The sequence below is a fragment of the Humulus lupulus genome, chromosome 5, assembly GCF_963169125.1.
Source record: "Humulus lupulus chromosome 5, drHumLupu1.1, whole genome shotgun sequence".
In the NCBI taxonomy this organism is placed as follows: domain Eukaryota; kingdom Viridiplantae; phylum Streptophyta; class Magnoliopsida; order Rosales; family Cannabaceae; genus Humulus; species Humulus lupulus.
In genome coordinates, this window is record NC_084797.1 from 155,430,317 (window position 1) to 155,450,502 (window position 20,186).

Below are 20,186 nucleotides of genomic sequence, written 5' to 3' on the forward strand. Positions count from 1 at the left end.
TCTGTGAATCTAATTTTTAGGCCCACCTTGGAAAATATGGGGTTGACTGTCACAAAACTAAAGGCGACCTCAATGACTTTGTACGGATTTTCTGGTGAAGGATCAGAAGCCATCGAGACGATCAAATTAGTGGTAACATTGGGAGATCGACTATCTAGCTGCGTACAATGCAATTTTGGGTGACCTGCGCTGATGGCATTTGAAGCCATAACTTATATCCGCCACCTAGCAATAAAATCCCCCTCAGCTGTGGGAATATGCACCATCAAAGGTGATTAACTCGCTGCCAAAGAATGATATTGTAACGCCCTAGATAGCCAAGACTGCTACACTGTGTACTTATAAAGGTGCAGGACTTGCTAATAAAGTCATTTAGTGAAAAACGTGATACAGAAACCACTAATGAACTAGGGTTAAAAGGTTTTGGTCTAAAAAGGTACATTTCATATAACTAAACATTTTTACACATGGGATCCCAAAAAGGAACAACGTTCAAAAGTCAGTTTACAAAATTTCCAGAGTTCAAACAACCATTAGCCACTCTAAGGGAAAAACAAACGTTTCTGGTTCTCATGTTCCTGTCTCCCTCTCAACCATGGCGGCTGAGCAGCTGATCATGTACATTCTGCTCTCAGAGCTCTCCAAATTAGGGCTGATCAAGCTTTCCCTTGCCCTTACCTGCACCACGAAGCACCCATGAGCCAAGGCCCAACAAGAAAACATATCATATTATATAACAAGCAACAATAACATTTGGATAACCCCTTAAGCATGTTTATACACTTAACATACCACAATAATCATAAAGCATGAAGATTCAACCAAAAATTCAGCTAATCAACACCCAGCTATAGAGCATAACAATCCACCAATCAATAATAACAATCAAATCACACGGTAATCAGGGTCGACACCTTAGGTCGAACCCTTTGTTTATCCCACTGACTCCAGCCCGCTTAAACCAAGCTCAGTGCATAATAAGCTGTCCTCAGCTACCAGTGGCCGAGCCGCGCCCTACGCGCTAGTGTAAACTTCGACACTCTTAGGCCGTTTGTTTACTATTTACATGGCATAATACCATCCTTCACAAAGCATACAAAATAGGGAACCCTTAGTCCCATTATAAATCCACAACCGGGTGCAGTTTTCTTACCTTTAATTTCCAAATGTACTGGTTATGCGAGATGCCTCTAGAGCATAATCTGTTTCCCGAGCCCCTAGCTTATACCTAGTCACAACCAAGATAAGGGATACCATTAATAATTGTAAAAGGGCTTCTAACTAAGGTTCTAGTCCTCGGAACATCGAATTCCACCAAACACAGTAATAAATTCGATCACGAGCACCCTAGGTTAAATTCCCATGCTTAAAATCCCAAATTCCCTTAAGGGTCGCGGCATAGCCCCCAAACAGAGCCCATCTAGGCTTAGAACCAGACATGGGCTGTGGCCCTACCTAGACCATGCCGTGGCCCGCTCTCCATCTCCCACATCTATCAGCTTCAGAGGGTCGTGGCTCACCAAAAACTATGACGCGGCCCGACCCCTTCGATCCAAGAAAAACCTCCATTTTTTACTCTTAAACCTCACTCAAAACTATCCAAATTCCACAACTCAATTATCACAAAGTTTCTAACATAATTCCAGCAACACAACCCAGCAAAAACTTAGCCTAGAAACTCACCAAAATCTCACTTCAATCTCTGAAACTTAAACGCTTAAAAACATCAAAACCAGTCAAGGAAACATTAAATTTCAGCCATTAAACCATAAATTTGAGCTTACCTTCTTCGATGAACCAGCTCTCTAAAATATTTCTGAGCTAACTCCTAGGTTCCAAGCTTCAATTCAATCCTTCAGTGTCAAAATCCATAACACCTCAAAACTCAGCCATAAACAAATAATTTAACCACCATGCATGAAGCTTTTAGCTTACCTTAATTTCTATTTTGAGTCCCTAGCTTCCATGAGTTAATCCTCCAAGACTCCAGCTCAATCCACTGAATTCCAGCTGAGTTTTCCTTAAGTTTTCTGTAGTGTTCTTTAAGAGAGAAAGGGAGAAAGAGGGGAGGTCGGTTCTTTTGTTTCCACCGAGTTCTGAGTTTTTACTCAGTCTATCCTTAGGTAATTAATTTAATCCCGAGGTTCGGGGTACCGGAAATGTCCCCAAGGGCAAAATGGTAAAATTCCCCAGTATCCCCACCTAAGCTTCCTAGCATCAAGTATATCTCTAATTATTTATTTCCATAACCCGATAACCTAAATAACCATCCAATACCTGAAATACCCCTTGACTTGCCCAAAGTCAAGTATTAATCCCCGTTGAGACTTTCTCGCTAACTAGCTCCCTAGGATCGCCTCAAGTCGCATACTGGAGACTTACCCACATAATAATGTGGTTCTCACAAATATAACATATAATCACATTAACATTCATATAACCATACAAGCATGCTTATTATATAACCATGCATTAAACTTAATAAATTCACACATAAACCAAGTATGCCCTCCCGGCACACTAATCAAGGCCCTTAAGCCTTATTAGTGATTTTGGGTCGTTACAACTATCCCCTCCTACTGAGAATTTCATCCCCAAAATTTACCTGAATAACTCGGGATATTGATCCCGCATCACCGTCTCTAGCTCCCAGGTCGCTTCCTCGACCTTGCTATTTCTCCACAACACTTTAACTAACGAAATTGTCTTATTCCGTAGAACTTTATCCTTCCAGTCAAAAATCTGCACTGGTCGCTCCTCATAGGACAAATCTTTCTGCAACTCTAAGTTCTCATACTTCAATACATGCGTCGAATCTGAGACATACTTCCGCAACAAAGAGACAAGGAATACATCGTCAACTCCCGACAACTACGATGGCAAGGCCAACCTGTAAGCCACCTGTCCAATCCTGTAAGCCACGACGGTAGGTCCTTACAGCTATAGCGTTTCTATGAAGGGAAAATCACAACCCGGGCAACTAGCTATAGTCATGAGTGATGAAGGTGAGGAATCTCAGGGAGTAGAAGGTACTTATGGGACGGAAGAACCTCAGCAAGCAGAGAATAGTGACGCCGCCCCACATGAAGACATTGACCCACGAATGGGCGAAGACAGGTCAGAACTCTATGCTATTGAGGAGCTCGAGGAAGTAAAATTTGATCCCAAAGAAGCTTCGAGAGTCGTTAAGATTGTAAAAAATCTTGATGATAAAAGGAAGAAGGAGCTAATCAATTTCTTACAAGAGAATCTGGATGTTTTTGCCTGGTCACATGAAGACATGGTGGGTATATGCCCAAGTGTGATTCTGCACACTTTAAATTTGGATAAGAACCTGCTTGCTAAATCCCAACAATAGAGACGTTTGGGAACATTTCGAGCTGAAGCACTTTAGGAAGAAGTAGCTCAATTGTTAAAATGCGGGTTCATTCGTGAAGAAAAATACCCAATCTGGGTTGTCAATCCTGTCCTGGTCCCAAATCCAAATGGAAAATGGAGGACCTGCATCGATTTCTCCGACCTGAACAAAGCTTGCCCCAAGGATTGCTTTCCATTACCAAGGATTGATCAGTTGGTAGATGCCATGGCAGGTCACGAGCTCATGTCCTTCATGGATGCGTATTCTGGGTATAACCAAATCGCGATGAATCTTAACTAGGAGCATACTAGCTTCATGACCCCAATGAACGTATATTGTTATAAAGTCATGCCCTTCGGGCTGAAGAATATGGAAGTGTATGTCAATGATATGCTTGTCAAATCCAAGTCTATCGGTAACCATGTATCCGATCTGAAAGAATGTTTTGAAATTTTGAGGAAGTATGACATGAGGTTGAACCCCCAAAAGTGTACTTTCGGAGTAGCATCGAGAAAATTTCTGGGATTCATAGTCAATATGAGGGGGATGGAAGAGAATCCTGATAAAATTAGGTCATTGTTAAAAATTCCCTCGCCTAGGTCGCGTAAAGAAGTTCAAAGCCTGACTGGAAAGGTGGAAGCTTTGAATCATTTTATTTCAAAATCCTCTGACAAGTGCTTGTTTTTCTACAACTTGCTCAGAGGAAACAAAAAATTTGAATGGACTGAGGAATGCGAGCAGGCATTCCTCGACCTAATAATGCACTTGGCCGAGCGCCTAGTATTGTCTAAGCCTATGTCTGGAGAACTTCTATTCCTTTATTTGGCCATGACAAAAAATGCAGTCAATGTCGTGTTAGTTCAAGAAGAAGACTATGCTAAAAAACCAGTGTATTATATAAGCAAGAGATTTCTCGGAGCTGAATCACGGTATCCACTAATAGAAAAGCTGGAATTCTGTCTAATATTTGCTCCCAGGAAGCTCTGACCATATTTACAGTCCCATTCAATTAACATCATGACCAACCAACCTTTAAGGTAGGTGTTGCAAAAACTCAAAGCGTCGAGACGTCTTTTAAAATGGGCAATTGAGCTCAGCCAATTTGAGATATAGTATGTGCCACTGACCTCAATCAAAAGTCAGGCCCTTGCTGATTTTGTGGCTGAATGCACTGGATTTCAAGAGGAGCTTTTGAAGGAACCGGTGATAGAGTTGTGGAAGATATTCGTAGATGGATCATCGAATGAGAATGGATCAAGAGCTAGGATCATACTAATCTCCCCATAAGGGCATCGATTCCATACAGCTCTGAGATTCAGATTCGAAGCGTCTAACAACGAAGCTAAATATGAGGCCTTACTAGCGGGGCTGAGAGTGGCAAGGGAGCTCAAAGCGAAGGTCGTCCAATGCTATAGCGATTCTCACGTCGTGGTCAATCAGGTGTTGGGAGAATATCAAGCTCGAGGTACCAAGATGGCGGCCTACCTAGCTAGGGTGAAGGGAGAGCTATCTGAATTTGAGTACAGTACTGTTGAACAGATACCTAGCTAGGGTGAAGGGAGAGCTATCTGACATTTTGGCAAGGCTTGCCACCACCAAAGAAGCTGAGACCTTGAATGTAGTACCAGTGGAGTTCTTGGAGAGTCCAAGCGTGACAGAAGAAACGGTAAAGGTCTAGATGATCGACACAAGATCGACCTGGATGACTCCCATAATGGAATACCTCACGACAGGAAGGCTACCTGAGGACAGAAAGGATGCAAGAAAAATACTATATCAAGCTCTGAGGTATGTGATAGTGGATGTGACATTATACCGACGTGGTCATTCATTGCCTCTCCTACAATGTGTTCTACTCGAGGAAGCTAAAACCATTTTGCGAGAAGTGCACGAAGGCTTTTGTGGAGATCATGCTGGGGGGAAAAACCTAGTACTGAAAATACTGAGGCAGGGTTATTTTTGGCCCACTTTAACTAAAGACTCAATCCACTATGTTCATAAATGCGGCAAATGCCAGAATTTCGCCATAATTGCCCGAGCTGCTCCAACCGAGCTAACGATGATCTCATCCCCGTGGCCATTTGCGATGTGGGGAATCGACCTAATAAGGTCCCTGCCTATGGGAAAGGGAGGATTCATTATGCGGTGGTGGCAATCGACTATTTCATGAAGTGGGTAGAAGCCGAACCTCTAGCAGCCATCACTTCAAAGAGAGGTCTAGAATTTGTGGTAAAGGGTATTGTATGTTGGTTTGGGCTTCCTAAAAAGATCGTGTCAGAAAATGGGACACAGTTCGACAGTGATCTCTTAACTGATTTTTGTGAAAAATACGGCATTATTAAGAGTTTCTCCTCAGTAGCGTATCCGCAGGCCAATGGACATGTCGAGGCTGTGAACAAAACCCTAAAGGCGAGTCTGAATAAGAGATTAGACGAGGCCAAAGGATTATGGCCCGAACAGCTCCAGCAAGTACTTTGGCATATCGAACTTCTCACAGAACCTCCATAGGACATACTCCTTTCTCCTTAACTTTTGGAAGCGAGGTCGTCCTTCCAGTTGAAGCCATGGTATCTACTCACAGATAAATGACATTCAGCTAGGAATGGAATGATGAACTACTTAACGCATCTCTCGACCTGGTTGAAGAGAAACGAGAGGAATCGCAATTATAGCTCGCCCATTATCAACAAAAAATCACTCGTTACTTTAATTCTAAAGTCAAGAGGCGTAGATTCAGGTTGGGTGACCTGGTTCTCCGAAGGGTCTTTCTGGCAAATAAGGATCCCAAGGATGGTATCTTAGGCCCAAAATGGGAGGGACCATATCAGGTCGTTGAAGTTTTGTGTGAAGGAACTTTCAAGATAGCTCAGTTGAATGGGGAAATAGTCCCGTGGACCTGTAATGCCTTACATTTGAAAAAGTATTATCAGTAGTACCATCATCCATGTAAGGCTTATCTATAAAAGCCATTTGATTAAATAATAGATGGATTATTAAATAATTTTCCTTATTAAGTTGGTTTTAAATAATTTTTCTTGTTAAGGTTGTGTTAGCTCGTGTATTAATGTTTGTAAAAGCAACCGAGAAAGTTTCTACATTCTAGTTACTTGGGGGGCATATAACCCGAGGTTGGCCAGATTAAGATCACTGGAAAAGTCTAAATTATTTAAAACCCTAGATACAACCAGGTCTGAAACTTAGAAGCTTGGAAAATTGATTATTCGGCAGCTTTTTAAAAGCTCGATATGTCAATAAACCTAGCACGAACTAAGTCTAAATTATTTAAAACCCTGGATACAACCAGGTCTGAAACTTAGAAGCTTGAAAAATTGATTATTCGACAGCTTTTTAAAAGCTCGAGATGTCAATAAACCTTGCATGAACTAAGTCTAAATTATTTAAAACCCTGGATACAACCAGGTCCGAAACTTGGAAAGTTAGGAAAATTGTTTAATATCAAGGGATATTTTTTTAAAGCTCGAGTTATCAATAATCCTAACACAAACTAAGTTTAAATTATTTGAAACTCCGGATATAACCAGGTTCAAGGCCTGATTCCTAACATGTATGATACAAATCAACACACAAAACTTGGATATAACCGAGCTCAAAAAATCTATTCCGATCTAAAAATTGATTCCTAAAATCTCGAATGTACAAGTCTAAGGATTCCTAAACATGAGAGTGAAGGAATGATAAATAGATAAAAATTTAGATATATATCAAATAAAATTATCCCGAGGAGAAAAACATCAAACTGAGCCCGAAGGTAGTTGTATAATAAAAAAAAATTGTTAAACAATTACAAAAAAAAAAAAAATCTATCATTGAGCTCCACCTGTTCACCCAGCTGAGTTGACCTCCTTGCCATCTCCCTCATCCCGGAAACCTTACCAGTCTCTGATGGTTCTTGCAAAAGACGAGCCTTGAATTTTGCAAGGAGCGAATCCCACAGCTCGGTTTCCATGAAGGAAAAGTTCCCATCTGGCTTGAAGGCCGAGCACTGGTATAGCATCTCTTCCATGGAAGACAATGAGGTTGCCTTTTCTTCTTTAACTGCGGCCTCAGCCTTGAGCAGTTTGGATTTGGCTTCATCAACCTCAGACTGAAGTTGTGCAGTTTGAGCCTAGAGGGCATCCAACGCATTCTTCGCAGCCTGCTGACTTTCCTGAGATTAGGTGAGAGCAGCCTTAGCATCATGCTCACTCTTTTGAGCGGCCGCCAAGGCAGCTTTGGCGGCCAACTCGCCTTCTTGAGCAGCTGTCAGGGCAGTGTTGGTGGCATTTAATTCGGCCTGGAGCTCATCATTTCTAGACCTAGCCCGGGCTATGCTGCGATATTGGGCCAGGACAGACTGCAAAATAACAAAACAAGTCAGAGATATATCCGTGATCACAATAATAAGGAATTTTTCACCAAGGAAAGATAACTTACAGTGAGGTTCGTCTCCATAGCTGACTCCAAGACATTCTCCAGGTTGCGATCCATGATGGTCCTTAGATCCCTCGAGCTGGCCTTATAGTCGTGCCCCACCATGTGGCTCGTCATTTCATAAATGATGCCTCGAAAAGCTTCAGGGATCTTTTCCAGATCCTGGGGATCTACTGGAATTCGAACGGTGGGGGCTGGAGGATCAGCTTGTATTACTTGGGCCTGAGGAGGCGCAAATCGAGGCGGAGGAGGAGGAACCCTAATGGTAACAGTACTCACCAGAACTAATGCCCGGGTTGAGCTCGCATCTTTCCCCTTGGAAAGGGACCTGGAGGTGTTGCCCACAATAGGGGGGTTTTCTTTGAGATCCCGAGCCTCTTTCAGCGGGGCCAAAGCCAGTTTTCTTTGTCTGAAAGGCAGTTCGGAGGTCAGGAACTCCAGGTTGTTCCATCTCTTCGCCTGAAAAGAATAAAAAGGAATTAGTTCACAACTAAGGTTGTCAGAAATACACAAAGAAAGAAAATAAATAAAAATCCTACCCTCCGGGCTGGGGGCGGAGTCTATTATCATGACCTCCGGCCTTGGAACTACTGGAGGAGAGGGAGAGTCTAAGACTAGTATTTCTAGGATCCTAGGAGTTTCAGGCTCAAGTTCTTCCTCAGGGCTGGACTCATCTATGTATTGCCTAAATCCAGGGGCAAAGGCACCCTGGAGCAGAGAAGGCCAGGTCCTACTGTTGGTTCCATACTCCTAAAATATGGCGGATCTAAAGTTTAAAGTAATATCAACAACAACTGTGCCCTTAGGATAAATATGGTCATGAGGCACCACTAGGTGGTCTACACATTGGAGAAGGGTTATATTACGATATGGGTTATGAGGATGACGATGGACAGGCTGATTTGGGTTAAACCGAACTAACCTAAAATCGGCAACAACCCTATCTAGTTCCCTATAGGGGTATGGGTTACCTTGGCTGGAGAGGCCGGCTGCTGCCCCTGATGCAACTCGTTCTAAGTCAGGTTTCCGGGCAGCCTTGGGAGCCTGCCTTTTTCTCACAAGAGGCACCTCGTTCTCTTCTTCCTCCTCGCCTTCGGTTGCTGGAAAGGTCTTCTCTTGAGAGGATGGAAGCTCCTGGATCACCGGAAGGGTAGCGCGGGTCCTTAAGGCCAACGTTTGACCTTCACCAATCAACTTACACGCCAGTATCATGACGTCATTCATGACCTGGCGGTAGTCCTTCGCGCTGGGTGGAAGCCCAGACAATTTCTCGTATTGACCCCCGAGGGTCACAGACTTCTCCGTCCTCGCAAATATGGTTGTACGAGAAATAAATTCTGTTAAGACATGTACAAAAGTAACACCTTGAAAGGAATAAAAATGTCAAGAGCTTAGGTTTCAAAAGTAAGAAACTTACAAGGACGATTGAAGTATTTGTGCTCGCAATTCCGGAATCCATTCGACATAAAGAACATGTCTTTGTAGTCGTTGAAATGACTGGGAAGCTCGATGACGGGAGCAGAGTTGGGAAATTTTGTCAGATAGTAGAACCTATCACCTCGCCCCTTTTGTTTCGGGATAGCTTTAAGGCAGAAGAAATATAGTATATCTGCCGGAGTGGGGACCTCCCACTCATGCTTCAAAAGCAAGTATTTCATCCCTGCCAAAAGCCTATAAAAATTTGGGGGGCTGAAATGGAGCTAACATCACGCAGTTCAAGAAGTTAGCAAAATATTGATCCAGGGGAAGAAAGGCCCCGGCCTTCAAGTGCTCGTCGCTCCAAGTCGCGATGTCGTCTTGGAGAGGGGAGCAGCTCTGTTCCCCTTCAAATGCAGGTCGGGCAAGGAGAGTTCTGGTCCCAACCATAATATTGTGGCTCAGCATGATCTTATTCACCCTCTCCTGGGTCGTATTCTTGGATATGATGTGTTACTACACCAAATACCCCTTTTCATAACATAAAAATATAATAGTACTGAAAAAGTATTATAATATACTTATATGTGGTAAAATGAAAAAATGGCGGTAATTTATTTTGGGCGCGCCTATAACTTGTAAAAGTTATATTTTTTTCCAGCTAATTCATTTTTAATTACATTGTTCGTACTTCCCTATTTTCTTCTTCGGCTACATCTCCGAAGTCAATCCCCGTTTTCTTCTTCGGCTCGCATATACTCTCTCTCTCTTCTTTTTTTCCTTTCTTTCTTTCTTTCTTTGGTTTCCTCGTATTTAAGGTTTTTTATAATTGTTTTCTTGCTTCAAATGGTGAAGCATTCTTTAGATTTTGATTAGGGTAAATTCAATTCAAGATTCCCTCTTTTGACGTTTAATTATTTGTCCGTTAGGTATCTATTTTATTCAATCACTGTTAGATGGGCGTGTGTTGATATCACATGAAGGATTTCATTTAAATTGGAACCAAGAAATGTTTATGTGGGGTCTTCTCATACTTCAAACTGTGGATTGGTTTTGTTTCTAATACAATAAATTCGACCCAGAAATCCGTGTTTGAGATACGCATTTTTGTACACGCTGATTGTGTTTATTGGTTTATTTTTGTGATATTGCTGAACTAATTTGAAATTGCTTAAAGTTCAGCTATGCTATTGTTGTTTTAGGTTTCTTCTGGAGCGTCTTCTATGTTGAGAAAAGTCATATATGTCTATATATTTCATAAAGTCCAAAGTGATAAAATAGTTTTATAGTTAATATTCCTTGGAATACTACTACTTTACACCTTTTCCCTTCTTTGTAAAATATGTTAAGATTCTTTCATTATTTTGATCAAAAGTTGGAATTGGCCTTTTATTTGTGAGAATGATGACAACTTAATGTGCTAATACACTATTTATAGCGAGGAGTTGTTTGTGAAATCACTCTGTGGAATATGTTTTGGGGGATTCAGTTAAGTTGGTCTCAGTAGGTGGGATCATTCCCATCCTTCTACCAATCTATATTTGCTTAAGTGGCTGATCTTTCAATCTATATTATGTTTGTGCTTGATTGCCAAAGGGGCTCAATGATGTGTGCCCTTAAGTGCTTTTTAATAGTGCTTCCATGTTGACATTTTGCAAGTTGCAAAGTTTCTTATTATATTATTGTCATTGGTCAATTTATTAAATGTTGCAAATGTAATATTTCATGTCTCCTCTGTGTAGGCGGATTCGACCACCATTGAATAAACATCTTCTCCTAACATTCTTTTTTCTTTGGTTAACTGGGTAAGTCACTGTATTCTAATCTTATTTTCAGTGTTTATCTATAAATTCTCACAGCATGTATTATTTGTCGGGTCATATAATTTTGTTTTCCTTTAATTCAACCAGGATATTTGGAAACCAGCTTTTATTTCTAATTGGTCTTGGATACACAAATCCAACTTTTGCTGCTGCCATACAACCTACCATTCCAGTATTTACATTCATCTTGGCAGTCCTAATGGGGTCAGTTTGAAATTCTAGAATTTGAATCTTTATTTTATTTGGAATTTGTTCATATTGTATCTATCTAGAATGACAGGAGTTACTCGCCATTGTGTTTGAATGGATGTTTTTTATCCTGGTGTCTAATAGCATACCATATGTATACCTTATTTATGCAGTACAGAACGAGTGAACTTGCTCAGGACTGAAGGTCAGGCGAAGATTGGAGGCACTCTCATTTGTGTTTCTGGTGCTGTATTTATGTGTTTCTACCGTGGTCGAGCTTTGATAGGAAATATGGAGCCTGAATTTTCAGCACAAAGTGAAATAATTGCCAGAGGTCAACCTGAACCTGTGGGATGGCTAATGTCTAGTTTTTTAGAGTTTGGGCTTGATCATTTTCACCTTGGAGTTTTGTGCTTAATTGGAAAATGCATGTGCATGGCTGCATTTCTGGCCATTCAGGTACATGACTGTAATTCACTGGTTGAAATAAAGAAATGAGATAAAGTTGTTAATGTTGAATTTCTAAGTGAATCTGAAGTGGAAGGGAGTCCTCTTTTAAGCTTTCTGCTAGAAACTTTTTTGCTGAGAAGTTGTTACTTTTTTTTTTCTTCGTTCTTTAAGGAGGGTAATCAAGTATCATTTGAAAAGCCAAAATTAAGCTTAATTATAGTAGGTGTTGACGGTGAAATCTCGTCAACGATATAAGGTTAGAAAACTAAGACTATATTGCCAAAGGAATCTCAGAAGAAGATGGAGAAAACTTGAGAGAGTAAATATGTAAAACTGCCATGGAATCGAAATTGTATCTTATTCAAAAGCCTTAGAATACAATCAGTTTTCCAACCCCTTTTCTAGAGGGATGATGATCTATTTATACTGGAGCTCTAATGGCTCCTCATACATTGTGGTCCCAGGGGACAAGATTGTGCATAGGTACATTGTCAAGGTAGTGGCACAGGTTGTGGTGGAGCAGAAGGTTATGGTGTCGGCCTGGTATATAGTCATAGGTATGCATGTAGTGCTTCCACTCTCTGTACAAATCCGTACCTCCACTACTTGTAGGACACAGATGTCAGAGTCATGCCTTTGCCCTTTTCAGGGTTGTACATCCCGTGCATGTACATTCATCTCATGTCTAGTGGTCCCGCTTACTTAAATACCTTCTCTAGGTTTCTTCATACTTTAGTAAGTGTCGAACCATACTTCTTTCATCCCGACCCTATTTCCATGTATGAGACCTTGAAATAGGCATGTACGAGGCTAGGGGATGGGTCTCCCAAGGCGAGACCCTTGGTCCCTAGGCAAGTACCCATGCATGTATTGGGCACTCACGAGGCTCGGGGATGGGTCTCACAAGGCGAGACCCCCGGAGCCTAGGCGGGTGATGGCATGGGACGGCTGCATGTGCACGGTGGGCAACCTCGCATAGCGAGGCCCCAGGAGTCTCGACAGGTGCGCGCACACGATGGGCAGCCTCGCATAGCGAGGCCCTAGGGGTTTCGGCAGGCGCGCGCACACGATGGGGAAGCCTCGCATAGCGAGGCACTTAGGTCCTTGGCAGACGCGCGCGCATGGTGGGCAGCCTCGCATAGCGAGGCACTTGGGTCCTTGGCAGATGCGCGCGCATGGTGGGCAGCCTCGCATAGCGAGGCACTTGGGTCTTTTTGGGAACCTTTGCTAAGGCCTCCCATGAGACATGGGTCTCGTGTGGGGCAAGACTTCGGGTTGCTTGGTTTTCCCGAGGCTAATGAGGGTAACCCTCACTTTTTCTCTTGAGAATTGACTATGTCTTTGGTCAATTTTTGGCATTCACACTTGCCCCCCAGTCTATTAGGAAGTCTTTAGGCTTCCGGATAGACTTATATTAATGCTAACTCCCTATGCTCTAGTGGCATTGCTGGGTGATCCGTATCCGCTGGTGCACTTTGATTACTTGTAAGGATATGTTGACCCCTTGGGTCCTTGCTATCCTTTTATGTATTTTTGCGCGCGCTTATTATTTCTTGCGAGAAGCGTCCTTCTCGTCATTAGGCATAGTACTATTTTTGCAAGCGTCTTCTTTGAGACCCTTTTTGCAAGCGTCTTCTTTGAGACCCTTTTTGGAAGCGTCCACTTTGAGACCCTTTTTGCAAGCGTCTACTTTGAGACCCTTTTTGCGAACGTCTACGTTGAGACCCTCTTTCCAAGCGTCTACTCTGAGACCCTTTTTGCGAACGTCTACGTTGAGACCCTTTTTGCAAGCATCTACGTTGAGACCCTCTTTGCAAGCGTCTACTCTGAGATCCTTTTTGCGAACGTCTACGTTGAGACCCTTTTTGCAATTTTTGAGGTGATCTCCCCTCATGTCGGGGCTTATATGGCTAGATGGTCCTCGTCCAATTTTAAACTTCGTCAGTGAACCTTCTAGCATGACGTCCCCTTCTATATTGACTCTTGAGACGTATTAGTAGTAGGGTGACTGGAGGAAGGTTCGCTTTCTTCAACATGCGAGTTGTCATGGCCCTCTTCCACACGTATGTACTTGTGTGCTCTATTCGACCTCTCATTGGCTGGGGACTTTACATGGGACTCGCTGTTTCCTGCCTTTAAGTTTGTATGGCCATCCTCCACGCGAATATACTTTTGCGCCCTCTCGTAGAAGTCATCTAGGTCAGTGACTTCCCTCTTGAGCATGCTATCCCACAATTTGCTTCCTGGAAGCACTCCAGCTGTGATGGCCATTTTTAATTCCCTGCGGGTCAAGCTCCCCACTTTGGCTACCTCCATGCTAAACCTGTGGATGTAACCCTTCAGACTCTCATTTTCTCCTTGTTTTACATTGGCGAGGTTGGTGCCTGGCATTGTATAATCACGCATGGCGTGATGCTGTTGGAGAAACTCATCCGAAAACTGCTGCCAAGACCTGATGGATCCTGGGCGAAGTCTTCTGAACCATTTATACGCAAGTCCTTTCAAGGTGACCACGAAACAGTGGCATCTAGCCCCGCTGCTGATCCCTCTTAACTTCATCAAATCATTGAATGCGTCCAGATGGTACTTGGGGTCTGTGCTCCCCTCATATGGGGTCAGATACGGCTCCTTGAAGTTGGCTGGGAGTCGGATGACTTGGACCTCTTTAGTGAATGGCGATTCATGATCGAACTCATCCTCGATGGTTTGTCCTCTGGGTGCAATGACAATCTTGCTCCGCAGGCTCCTCGTCTCTGTATCGAGGCCTTGCCTCCTCTCCTTCAGGGAGTCTCTCAACATGGAGGGGTTGACATCTTCCTTTCCTTTGTCGTCTCAGGGGACAGTAGGAGGTGTAGTTCTCTTGTCTGCCCCTCCTTTGTTGAGCTCTCCTCGTAGATCTAAGGGCGTCCTCTTTGAGGTGACGTCGATGTCATTGTGAGAGCCAACATTGATCCCTTGCCTTGGCCCCTGAGGTGGCCTCGATGGTCCGGGATGCTCATGCGGCTTCTCCCTGGGGGTGTTACTGGCGGAGTGTCTGGTCCTCCCGTCGTCTACCGGGACAGTGGTTTCCTGACCCTTCTCTCTCCTCTTGGGCAGGGTCACGTTCGACTTACCTTGCAACAGGCCATTCAGTACCTCCTGCATGTTCTCCAAGGTGGTCTCCAGTCTTCGGTTTTTATGGTGCAGCTCACGAATCTCCTCTTCATAGAAACGAGATTTAGAACTCGAGCTCACGGAATGGACCTGAGGTTGTTTAACATGTCTACGCGTCGAGGGGCCCGGATCCTGCCGGCCGGAGTTCAGTACCTGCGATGGTTTGAGAGGAGGGAACTCGTTGGCATTCCCTGGTGGTGCGGTAGTTGTCCTTGGAGGATTATCACCGGACGGGATGGCCAGTGATGAGGCCTCCCTGTCATTCTCGCGAACCTCAGGGTCCCCTGGGGGCTCCACGTCTCCGGGTGGAGATGGATCCTTCATGGAGGCCTTCAGCTGGACTCCGTTTAGGTGGACCTCCACCTCTGGTGGCTCCCTGAGTCGCTTCGAACGTCTTGGCATTTCTCCTTGCTGGAAGTAATGGTAGAACAGTAGCTTGGTGCTTACGTTCCCACAGACGGCGCCAAACTGTTGACGGTGAAATCTCGTCAACGATATAAGGTTAGAAAACTAAGACTATATTGCCAAAGGTATCTCAGAAGAAGATGGAGAAAACTTGAGAGAGTAAATATGTAAAACTACCATGGAGTCGAAATTGTATCTTATTCAAAAGCCTTAGAATACAATCAGTTTTCCAACCCCTTTTCTAGAGGGATGATGATCTATTTATACTGGAGCTCTAATGGCTCCTCATACATTGTGGTCCCAGGGGACAAGATTGTGCATAGGTACATTGTCAGGGTAGTGGCACAGGTTGTGGTGGAGCAGAAGGTTATGGTGTCGGCCTGGTATATAGTCAGAGGTATGCATGTAGTGCTTCCACTCTCTGTACAAATCCGTACCTCCACTACTTGTAGGACACAGATGTCAGAGTCATGCCTTTGCCCTTTTCAGGGTTGTACATCCCGTGCATGTACATTCATCTCATGTCTAGTGGTCCCGCTTACTTAAATACCTTCTCTAGGTTTCTTCATATTTTAGTAAGTGTCGAACCATACTTCTTTCATCCCGACCCTATTTCCATGTATGAGACCTTGAAATAGGCATGTACGAGGCTAGGGGATGGGTCTCCCAAGGCGAGACCCTTGGTCCCTAGGCAAGTACCCATGCATGTATTGGGCACTCACGAGGCTCGGGGATGGGTCTCACAAGGCGAGACCCCCGGAGCCTAGGCGGGTGATGGCATGGGACAGCTGCATGTGCACGGTGGGCAACCTCACATAGCGAGGCCCCAGGAGTCTCGACAGGTGCGCGCACACGATGGGCAGCCTCGCATAGCGAGGCCCTAGGGGTTTCGGCAGGTGCGCACACACGATGGGGAAGCCTCGCATAGCGAGGCACTTAGGTCCTTGGCAGACGCGCGCGCATGGTGGGCAGCCTCGCATAGCGAGGCACTTGGGTCCTTGGCAGACGCGCGCGCATGGTGGGCAGCCTCGCATAGCGAGGCACATGGGTCTTTTTGGGAACCTTTGCTAAGGCCTCCCATGAGACATGGGTCTCGTGTGGGGCAAGACTTCGGGTTGCTTGGTTTTCCCGAGGCTAATGAGGGTAACCCTCACTTTTTCTCTTGAGAATTGACTATGTCTTTGGTCAATTTTTGGCATTCACAGTAGGCTTCATGTTATAAATTTGCAGTGCAATTTTTAAAGGACAGGAAACCAAGTGTTTAATGGTTTTTCATTCATTGTGGATCTAGTAAAATTTGTTTGTTATTGTTACAAACACTTGAGTTGTTCAATATTGATCTTGCATTTGCCTAGTATTTGAAGGTTTCATAGAAATTTTTGTTAATTTGATCTCTCATTTGTGTTCATCATGGAGACCTTAAGCTTTGATGTCTTAACTTAACTTGCTCTTTAGTAAAACTTCCATGCTCCACTTTTAAAAAAGTATCCTGCAAACATATCATTCACTGCATATTCATACTTCTTTGGTACTTTGTTGATGGTGGTGATATCATTCTTTCTGACCAACGAATCAACAGACTGGGCTCTAACACAGTCTGAGGTTTTAGCTATAATATATGCTGTAAGTTCCCTATTGACATTTTTGTTTTTGATATATTTCTTATGATTTTAAAGAACTCTCTGGATCTTGAGCTCATTTAAAATATACTTTCCCCCTTCCATTTAGGAACACATCACCTAAGTTCTAAAAAAGAAGCAAAACATAGTCAATGATACAAAATTTACAGTTACCCCCATAATCTGAACCTTTTAGAACATTTCCCTTCAACTCAAATTATTGAGAGAGAAAGGTGATGTCTATAAATTTCTTAAAGACAACACCATTAAAGAAAGCTGTGAATTACGATGTTATCACAATTACAAAAATTTACCAAATAACTCTTCAAAGTTTGTGCTTTGTTATATGTGCACATATTGTTTTGGTCCTAGTTGATCTACAGTGGATATGTCTGTAAATGAAATTTTTTTGAATTGGTAATTAGTGTTCTTCTATTAATTAGTCAAGAACAGAAAAATGATGAAAAACGAATTAATTGCTTTGTGACTCCATTTCAGGGCACTATTGTATCTGCACTTAATTATGGACTTCTGACATGGTGCAATAAGATCTTGGGGCCTGCTTTGGTTGCTACATACAATCCACTTCAACCTGCTACTTCTGCCTTCTTGTCCAGAATTTTCCTTGGGAGCCCTATCTATTTGGGAAGGTTTTGGTCCTATCTCTCTCATCACAATTGTTTGTGCACTAAATTATTCTAGTTGTGTGATGTGAACATTGTAAAATATATTAAGGGAAACTAAATATATAAATAACCACCCTGGTTACCGGTTTTAGATGAGCTGTAACAAATTCTTGTGTATTGAGCTTTGATCTTGTGGAGAGTCCCAGCCTCTTGAATGCTTGGAAAACCTGTATCCAATTTTCAGTTCATCAATAACACTCACCGAGGATTTTCACGCCATGTTACCTGTTTTGTAGCTCTAATTCCTATCAATATGCGGACACCAATGCTTTTTATCTCTCAAATTATCTTAGCATTTGCAATAATTCATTTGCAATAATACTTTTAGGTTTTAATTCATTATGTATGCAATAATGCAGGTTGATGCTGCTCTTATACTCCTTGGTAACATGATTTCAAGGGTGAGTGTGAAAATTTATTCTCTTATTTGGATTTCGAGAAGGATACCTTATCACCTTTTTTTTTAAAAAAAATTTATTATTTCCTTATATATTCAATAAGGTTTTGTTTCTTATAAACATACATATAAATACACATAAATGCTCCATCAATTTTCACTTTGTCAGCATGCCTCTAGGGGTTCATCTATGTGAACATGAATGTGTCTATTTTTTACTAATGTTCTTATGAAATTTCTTTTTCCAGGATCTTATAAATATGTTGGTTGTACCCCAAGATGTCTGGGACCTCAGGTTATTCAAACAAATTCCATCAATGTAAGTGTGTTCTTTGTTATTTAGTTGTCATATGATATTAGTATTCTTCTATTAGATGTATGAAAACTTGTTAGCTTCCATCACATAAGCTAGTAGCGTCACCAATCAAAGTGCAAGATTATTGTCTGAGATGGAAATTTCACCACCAAATACTAAGTTCCTATTTTTCAGTTTTGCAATACTATTTCCACAATAACTGGCCATGCCTTTTTTTTTTATGAAAAGAAACAAGAATGTTTAACTTTTTAATGGAGACAGGAAGATTAAAAACAATGACAAAAATTATCTAAAGTTACAACCAGATACACCAATCTCTATTCTAATCAGAAAATGACAAGGTCTTTGACCTATTTAGCCTTAATGTTTTACTGTCATTAGTTTTTTTAATTTTTCATTGAGTTTCAAATATGAGTTATATAACATATAGTATTACAAGTCTCTTAAATCCAGCAATGTAAAGATTAGATGAAACACTGAGTTCCATTAATAAAGAAATTGTAGTTTGGAGTTTTGATTGTTTAATGGTAGTTTATGCTGGTCATTCTCATTTACATATTGGTTAATGTAGAGGACGATCTGGAAAAAGTTCTTTGCTTATCTGGGTCCTAGATTTCTTGTTTCTATTGCATATAGTCTAGTAAAGCATGCCACCCTGTATGCACCAGTTTTTTCTGGCTGCATACTTGATATTTCTTTCTGTATGTAATGAATTAGATGCTAATTTTTTTTAGCAACAATTATCTCGTGGGTTATAGTAGCAATATCAATTTTTAACTTCAGAATGTTTGATTAAAAAAGGTATTTTAAACACTGTTGGAACTGCAAAAAGAAATTCTGAAATTGATCTGGAATAATTCATTAAGATATTTCTGTTGGCAGCCTACACAAGAAGGATCTTGGAAGCATGAAGCATATTTGTTGTTTCCAGTTCATTTGGATGGAACATTGTTGGACAATGCTAACACTATGAATGCTAAAAAGGAGTTATTCTCAACCACTAATGTTCTTCATATATTTCGACAGGTAGATAGATATGTTTCTTTAGACTTTTTAAATTATGTTATCACCTGTGTTTCAGTTCCTCGTCTATATGATACAATGATGTGTACTTATAGAAAAATAGTTGAACCTGAAATTCTGTTTAATAGCTTTGTGCAGGACTCGAGCACATGCACAATTTAGATCCACCATATTGTCATAATGATGTCAAGCCTGGTAATGTCCTCATAACTCATGGGAAAGGACAACCACCACTAGCCATATTGATGGATTTTGGCAGTGCTCGGCCTGCAAGGAGGCAGATTCAATCTCGTTCTAAGGCACTACAATTGTAGGTGTTTTTTTTGTACCCCCAGTCGAACACACACACACACACACATGCAATGCATCAGTTACCCTACTATGAATGACATCCATCCAATGCTTTGGTATTTGTATGAGGTCCGAGTTTATTTTTTCATAGTCTTAAGAGATAAAAAAATATTTAATTTTTTTAATTAATGGCATATTTGTGAAGACTTGACATGTGTTCATGTTTTGAGGTTTTCTATCAAGTTTTTGCATTTTTAGTTACTGTTTGGGTAGTCTCATTTAAAAAACTTATCAAATTACAAAATGTTTGAATTTTTAATTTGTACAATTTAAAAGTTCCCATTGTTAGAATATGTCAAAGTAATGGAGGAATGGACATAGATTTCACCTTTCATTAAATATTTTGTACTTGTATTGATGGTGGACTCATTGCTTACTGTGTAGGAATGGGCATCAGAGCATTGTTCAGCACCTTTTCGAGCTCCAGAGTTGTGGGATCGTCCAAGTAATGCAGATATCGATGAGAGAGCTGATATTTGTTCATTAGGATGCACTTTATATGCAATAATGCGATAATGTTTTTTACCATGTGATTTAAGATTTATTGGTTTAAGTTTTCGGGTCTTTGT

General features: G+C 41.9%; 2 protein-coding genes across 2 annotated transcripts; both read left to right on the top strand.

Moving 5' to 3' along the window:
• Nucleotides 1-10,930: 10,930 nt before the first annotated feature.
• LOC133779602 (WAT1-related protein At4g19185-like) lies at nucleotides 10,931-19,263 on the top strand. Its single transcript, XM_062219546.1, has 7 exons — nucleotides 10,931-11,010; nucleotides 11,116-11,232; nucleotides 11,391-11,676; nucleotides 17,343-17,494; nucleotides 17,890-17,931; nucleotides 18,176-18,246; nucleotides 19,126-19,263. The coding sequence occupies exons 1-5, from the start codon at nucleotides 10,931-10,933 to the stop codon at nucleotides 17,921-17,923; spliced, it is 669 nt and encodes a 222-aa protein (XP_062075530.1). The 3' UTR covers nucleotides 17,924-17,931; nucleotides 18,176-18,246; nucleotides 19,126-19,263.
• On the top strand, nucleotides 18,891-19,580 carry LOC133779603 (uncharacterized). Its single transcript, XM_062219547.1, has 3 exons — nucleotides 18,891-18,944; nucleotides 19,126-19,269; nucleotides 19,395-19,580. The coding sequence occupies exons 1-3, from the start codon at nucleotides 18,891-18,893 to the stop codon at nucleotides 19,578-19,580; spliced, it is 384 nt and encodes a 127-aa protein (XP_062075531.1).
• The last annotated feature ends 606 nt before the right edge of the window (nucleotides 19,581-20,186 follow it).

Excerpts from the sequence above, each read along its gene's own strand:
- LOC133779603 (XM_062219547.1), top strand. The coding sequence starts at position 18,891 with ATGCCACCCTGTATGCACCAGTTTTTTCTGGCTGCATACTTGATATTT. Across the intron at positions 18,945-19,125 it reads CATACTTGATATTTCTTTCT|CCTACACAAGAAGGATCTTG; the intron begins GTATGTAATGAA and ends TTCTGTTGGCAG. Across the intron at positions 19,270-19,394 it reads TTCTTCATATATTTCGACAG|CTTTGTGCAGGACTCGAGCA; the intron begins GTAGATAGATAT and ends TCTGTTTAATAG.
- LOC133779602 (XM_062219546.1), top strand. The coding sequence starts at position 10,931 with ATGTCTCCTCTGTGTAGGCGGATTCGACCACCATTGAATAAACATCTT. Across the intron at positions 11,677-17,342 it reads CTGCATTTCTGGCCATTCAG|GGCACTATTGTATCTGCACT; the intron begins GTACATGACTGT and ends ACTCCATTTCAG. Across the intron at positions 17,495-17,889 it reads AGCCCTATCTATTTGGGAAG|GTTGATGCTGCTCTTATACT; the intron begins GTTTTGGTCCTA and ends GCAATAATGCAG.